This window comes from Nematolebias whitei, chromosome 7 (genome assembly GCF_014905685.2).
Source record: "Nematolebias whitei isolate Nwh7 chromosome 7, NemWhi1, whole genome shotgun sequence".
NCBI lineage: Eukaryota > Metazoa > Chordata > Actinopteri > Cyprinodontiformes > Rivulidae > Nematolebias > Nematolebias whitei.
Window position 1 is genome coordinate 37,420,296 of NC_056504.1, and position 6,846 is coordinate 37,427,141.

General features: G+C 39.4%; 2 protein-coding genes across 3 annotated transcripts in view; both read left to right on the forward strand.

The window, feature by feature from the left end:
• Window positions 1–6,846, forward strand: part of LOC119411874 (nuclear receptor coactivator 5) — a 615,997-nt gene that overhangs the window by 557,746 nt on the left and 51,405 nt on the right. The window lies entirely within an intron of this gene.
• Window positions 1–6,846, forward strand: part of slc12a5a (solute carrier family 12 member 5a) — a 110,084-nt gene that overhangs the window by 91,750 nt on the left and 11,488 nt on the right. The window contains exons 7-15 of the mRNA XM_037678818.1: window positions 1,427–1,674; window positions 2,308–2,519; window positions 2,682–2,849; window positions 3,747–3,845; window positions 4,659–4,716; window positions 4,816–4,990; window positions 5,077–5,195; window positions 5,423–5,521; window positions 5,628–5,747. Of these exons, the coding sequence (XP_037534746.1) occupies window positions 1,427–1,674; window positions 2,308–2,519; window positions 2,682–2,849; window positions 3,747–3,845; window positions 4,659–4,716; window positions 4,816–4,990; window positions 5,077–5,195; window positions 5,423–5,521; window positions 5,628–5,747 (1,298 nt within the window). The remainder of the gene's footprint in view (window positions 1–1,426; window positions 1,675–2,307; window positions 2,520–2,681; window positions 2,850–3,746; window positions 3,846–4,658; window positions 4,717–4,815; window positions 4,991–5,076; window positions 5,196–5,422; window positions 5,522–5,627; window positions 5,748–6,846) is intronic.

Here is a 6,846-nt window from a genome sequence, read left to right on the forward strand (position 1 = left end):
ATATAAAGCCACAAAACCTCACATAAGCTGCAGAGACATAAAAAACAATCAGTGTTCTTCACCTACATTAACATAAATGTATTTTCTAAATAAATCAATTTTAGAATAATTGCTGCCATTTCAAACAGTAGAAACTGGAATAATTCAGTTGCAGCGTTCCTATAGCAACCACGGTTGCTCGTTACTCTCATCCATGCTTGTCACTGTTTTTGTTGCTGAGCAGCAGGAAGATGATCTCTTCATTTTTAATCCTAACCACAAACCTCTGAGTGGCTCAAATGTTCTAATCAGAGGAAGAACCGTGCATGACCAGAGCAGGTTTGGGAGCAGTTTAGACTTCATTTGCAAAGAATTACAATAAATTTCGGCAAAAAAAGCATAATATATTTGGCAGAATGTGTGTCATGGTTGAATTTATGATATGAATGTAATCCTTGCAGTTAATTTTGTACTTGATAAAAACTCTTCTGGTCTATTTCCCTCTTCGTTTTACTTTGTTCTTTTTTCTTTTATTTTTTGCTCTGCTTCTGGTTTCCTCTAACGGTTATGCAGAGTTTGATTGTGCCTGGAGGTTAACATCATCTTCTGGGTCAAAGCTGGCTTAGTTTCCATTGTGAAATGACAATCCCCACAGAATAGTGAGGAACGGAGCTGCAAAGGGCTGATTTGAATATGTTTCATCCTTCCACACAGGCCAAGAACACAAAACCGAAGCTGCTATTTTAGGAAGCATGAACAGTTCACAGTGAGGCAGGAGATTTGTTTGCCTGGTGATATGCTGTTATTAGCATCGGAGCAGCTTCTCCAGCCAAATGTCTGAACTGAGCCCGTACCACAGCTCACGGTAGTTTCATGTGTTAGCAGTGGAAACAAAATACTGTTTTTGATGTCAGAAATCCCCGTTTATATACTGTAACAGCCTTGCAATGAATCATCTCCAACTGATGACAGATAGTGATGGAATAATTATTGGTTTACTGTATTTTATATCATGATGCATCTATTTTTGGATTATTGGTAGTAGAAGTGTAGTAACGGCAGTTCATTTTAAATATTGATGGGATTTTAGGCTCTTTAATTAAGATGAATAAAGCCGTAGACAGTGTGCTGCTTTAATCTCTGATATAAAAGAAGTGAAGTGGCCTAAAGACATGTCCTGTTCTCTCGTCTCATCTCTTTGTCTCATCCTTTATTAAATACAATGTCTTCATCAATATTTAATCCGGGGTAAGACTTAATAAATAGGTATCAAGCTAATCTAGATTGAAACCTTAAATATGTGACTTTAAATCTCTATACGAGCCAGACAAAGTGAGATGTGAATGACAACTGTCTTCAGCTCATGAGATTCAATGAGACTGTTATGTAAAATAATGTGTTGTGCATCAGGGATACATAATAACCGTAGTTTAACGTTCTGCTTTAGATTTACATCGTCCCCAAAGCCGCCATCTTTCCACTTGAGGGTCTAGAGGGTCCTGAGGCGGAGGCTGCTCTGCTGAACAACATGCGTGTGTACGGGACCATCCTGTTGACCTCCATGGCCACGGTGGTGTTTGTTGGCGTAAAGTACGTCAACAAGCTGGCTCTGGTGTTTCTGGCCTGCGTCATCCTCTCTATCCTGGCCGTTTATGCCGGAGTCATCAAGACCGCCGTCGAACCCCCTGTTTTCCCGTGAGTGGTTGCAACAAGACATCACAGCAGAACACGCGTTGATCCACTGAGCAGAACTCTGACCTTTAGTGCAAACACACTGGAGCATTTAAAGAACTCATGAGATGATAAAGTGAAACTAGCAAATATTAAACACAAAAAAAACTTTTTTAATCTCTGAACTCTTTAGTCTTTGAAATAAAATAGTTTTTTACAAACTGCTGTTTTTATTAGCATTAGATCATTTAATGACATCCAGGATATTCTTATTTTATTGCTTCCAACTGAATTAAAGTTGGTTGAAAAGTATTTTTGTAGTAACAGTAATAGTTTTATTTCTGCATGTAGGTTTAATGTGCTTTAATCTGAAATATGCACTTTGATGGATTATCCTGTGGATTAGCAATTATATGTTGCGTAACAAACGTATTTGACTCCATCAATCATGATTGTTCTCCCTCTCAGGAGCCAATACTTTAAAAAATTAAAGTATTCTGTTGCCAATTTCTTGAGGTTTTATTTTATTAATCTGAATATTTAACTATTTGTAGTTGTGGTTACATGAACCATCAAGTTAATTATAAAATGAAAGAACACAATATATTGCGAGTAGTTATTGTAATTTCCCAGCTGTTTTATTAATATATTTTGCAGAGTGTGTATCTTAGGAAACCGCACTTTGGTGTGGAAGAACTTCGATATTTGTGCCAAGACCATAGAGACAGCTAACGGGACAGTCACCACCCAGCTGTGGCGCATGTTCTGTGATTCACCTTTCCTCAACGCAACCTGTGACAATTACTTCACTGCCAACAACGTGACGCAAATCCAGGGAATTCCTGGGATCACCAGTGGAGTCTTGAGTGGTTGGTGCATTTCTTTTGGATTTGTCATTGTGTTGTTCCTGTATTGAATAAAAATTTTGAATGAGAGCACTATCCTTTATTTTTTTTTTATTTTGTCATTTGTTTTCCACAGCTATTTTTCACAAAATATTCTTCTTCTTCTTTTTTTCTTTCTTTCTTCAGAAAACTTGTTTGGGACCTACTATGAGAAAGGGGATCTGGTTTCTAAAGCTTACTTGGAGTCGATCGAAGAGAGTGATGACCCTCTGACCAGTGCTAACCGCTACGTGTTAGCAGACATCACCAGCTTTTTTACGCTGCTTGTTGGCATCTACTTCCCATCCGTGACAGGTGAGCATTGTTGTTACAGTAGTCCCTCGATTATCGCGGGGATTACGTTCCACACACCACCACGATAGGTGAAAAAACACAAAGTATGAATGCTATATTTGTTTTAGTATTTATATATACCAGTATAAATACTTTATAAACCCTTCCCACACTCTTGCAATGTTCTAAACTCTTAAACTTTCATAATTTTAACGACATATGTATATGTACTATAGTGTACAGTACTTCAAAAATTTTACTCACCAGCTCTGCAGACCAGCAGCTCGGTTCCGGTCGGGCTCGGTTCCGCTTCGGCAGACTTACCCTGCAGCAACAAAGCCCACCGCCCCGTCCCGTTGTGCGCAACGATAATTGAGCTTCAGGAAGCTTCAGGATTATTTGCGACTTTCCTGCCAGTTCTGAGAAATTAATAGATAGTGTAGATTTGCGTTGCAAAACTTTCCCTCCATTTCGGCAGAAAGCAGCAGCCAGAAGCACTGTTGGTTTCTGGGTAGTGTAGTTCTTTTGACCTGCATTACAGTACAGGCTTATTGAACAAAAACTACAAAATGGCGGCGCCTGTCCAAAGTTTTATTTTCATAAAATTTTTATCCTGTACCGTCCCAATCACATGAGTAATATTAAAGTAGACAACCGTGTGTCGTGTACAATCTTTCATTGAAAAACCACGAAAGAGCGAGTCCACGAAAGTTGAACCACAAAGTAGCGAGGGACTACTGTACGGTACCTTAAAAACAGATTATGTGGTTGTTCTCAGACTATATTTCTGCAAGTGATTACCGGTAAGTCAGATGATTATTGGTTTTTTGTTTGTTTTGTTTTTGCAGCATCTAACAGAGAGGTTTTATGTCCAAAGCTCAAATCTCATCAGTGTTCTCCTCTTGACTTTCTCCTCAGGAATCATGGCCGGATCCAACCGCTCCGGAGATCTGCGTGATGCCCAGAAGTCAATTCCTATTGGAACCATCGCAGCCATCACCACCACCTCCACTGTCTGTATCCTCTCACCACTGCTCCCACAAGACATCAGAAACCATTGGACAAACAAATCTAAAGCATTCAAAGGAATTTCAACTGACTGAATTACACATAAAGTTCAACTCTGGCAGAATTTTCAATGATCAAATACTGCAGAAAAAAAAATAATAATCTGCAGGGAGTCTCATAATTAAAGTTCAGCACTTTAAAGGAGAAAAAACCCATTGCTGCGATGATACCAGCCCAATTTTGACACCTGGTCCAGAACCTAATGTATAAATTGAGAGATATAATTTATCTTTGTTTTTAGAATCGCAAAATCAGAACTTCTGAATTGATTTCAAACATATTTTTCATGTGAGTTGACTCTCACTTTATATTGTATATTTTTTGGCAGCTGTGTAATTTTTTTAGTGAATTTCTTGAAAATAAAAGGTACAATGTACTGAAGCAACCATCTTGAAATGCCCTCAGTCCTCTAAATAATCAGCTTGTACTCTACACAAATTCAATTAGGACTTCTAATCACATTATCTGGCTGCCTATGCAAGTGTAAGTTAATAAAGCTTAAGGATGTTTGTTGTAATGTCACTGATCCCTGATGTATCATTTTAAACATTATTGATCTGTGCCCCATCTCTGCAAAGTTAACTTGATTATCAGTAAATTAACTGCATCTTTACTAGGAAAGGTTTTTAATTTTTTCAATTGAGTCCTGTAAAATGTTAGACACATCTTATCTGTGAAAATGTAATATTTTTTTCTGATAAAAAAAAATAAGTGTTAACTGTCTACACAGTAGGTTTATGTTCCTGATGAATAATTTCTCAGACATGTCGAGTGTGTTCCTGTTTGGTGCCTGCATCGAGGGCGTGGTCCTCAGGGACAAGTAAATCCATCCTCTGCTCTTTATCTCTCAAACCGTGCACTAAATGATTCCAACATGGATGTTGTTTGCAATTTTATAATTCTGCTTGACCTTTTGTAGGTTTGGAGAGGGGGTTCATGGGAACTTGGTGATCGGCACGTTAGCGTGGCCATCACCGTGGGTGATTGTGATTGGCTCGTTCTTCTCCACCTGTGGAGCGGGTCTCCAGAGTCTGACAGGAGCTCCCCGCCTCCTGCAGGCCATCGCCAAGGATGGCATCGTGCCCGCCCTCCGGGTCAGTCTGTGTTGAACGTACTGGGATTAAAATAAACACGTAAAGGGCAGTGATAACATATATTATTTGCTGTGTTCATTCTCCAGATCTTCGGCCATGGGAAGGCCAATGGAGAACCCACATGGTCTCTCCTGCTGACAGCTTGTATATGTGAGAGCGGCATCCTCATTGCGTCTCTGGATTCTGTGGCTCCTATCCTCTCCATGTGAGAACTAAAACAACCCAAACTGATTTTTTTCTTCTTCGTCTTTTAAACAGTATAAAACCCAGAACCCTCAGTCTCCTGATTTTTTTCTAACTGGTAATGCCAAATTTTATGGGCTCTGTTTTTGTTTCATTACCACAAATGAACATGCAATTTTTTTTTTTTTTTTAAGTGGACTAAATTCCACATGAGCTGTGATATAAACTGTGTTAACATTTATCCTGTAGGTTCTTCCTAATGTGCTACATGTTTGTGAATCTGGCCTGTGCTGTCCAGACACTGCTGAGGACTCCAAACTGGAGACCCCGCTTCAAGTTCTATCACTGGTTAGTTCATTAATGCCCCATAAAATATGTCTATAGTTCAGTTTTTGTGTTTCGGGTCCAACCTTTGCTACTTTACACAGATTTGCTGTTTTGTATTGCTCTGCAGGACTCTGTCCTTCCTGGGGATGAGCTTGTGTCTCACTCTTATGTTCCTCTGCTCTTGGTACTATGCCATTGTCGCCATGGTGATTGCCGGCTCCATCTACAAGTATATCGAGTTTGCAGGGTGAGTGCAGCGTAACCCCAAGAGAGTGGCTGCACTGGAGTAATAAATATGTGCTAAACTGGAAAAGGGTGATGGTTTCATGCTAAAGTTACTTTGTTTTTATATTAAAAAAAAAGAAGTGTTTTGCGGGTGGGGGGTGGGGGGTGGTCAGTTTTTTTCATGAGAAAGTGTTATTTAATTTTCCCAGGACTTGTCATTGTAAGTTTTCCTTAAAGTACAACTCAGAGAGTCAGAGTTTCTTTATTTGTCATTCGCACCACATGTGGTACATGTGGTGGAACGAAATTATGTACACAGGGTCCCAGTTACATCCAACAATAAAATGTAAAAATAAAAACAGCAATAAGATCTAAGATATGAACTAAGAAAAATGTTAACTAAAAATACGTTAAGCACTAATAGCATAAAAACAATATGCCGAACAGCAACACAAACAACTGTTGGTTGTCTTACTCTAATTTAATGAAAAGCTGCTGTCAACTTAGGACACGGTGAATATAGAATATGAAGAAAAAACAATAAAACATTTAAAAAATTATATCCATTGCCACTATTCGCTATTCAACAAAAAATAAATACTTCATGATTACCACATCTCTACTTTAAACTGTGTTACGGCTAGCCTGCAACAAATGCATAATTCATTCCAAAAAGAAGCTGTTTCTTGGGTCTCTACACTCTTGACCCTGATTTTGGTGCCTTCCATCCATCCAAACATTATCTTTTGTCCACTTTCCGTGTAGCGAGGGTCACTGGTGCTCATGTCCAGCCATCACTGTGCGAGAGGCAGGGGACACCCTGGACAAGTCTCCAGTACATCACAGAGACACAGAGACAAACAACCAGTCACTCCCTCACTCGTACCTAGAGACATTTTAGAGTTGCCAGTCAGTCTAACATGCATGTTTTTGATCTGTGGGAGGAAACCGAAGTACGCGGAGAAAACCCACGCATGCACGGAGAGAACATGCAAACTTCGCCCAGAAAGGTCCTTGGTCAGGATTTGATCCACCGACCTTCTAGCTGAGAAATGACAGCTCTACCAACCACCTACTACTACTACTACTACTACTACTACTACTACTACTACTACTACTAC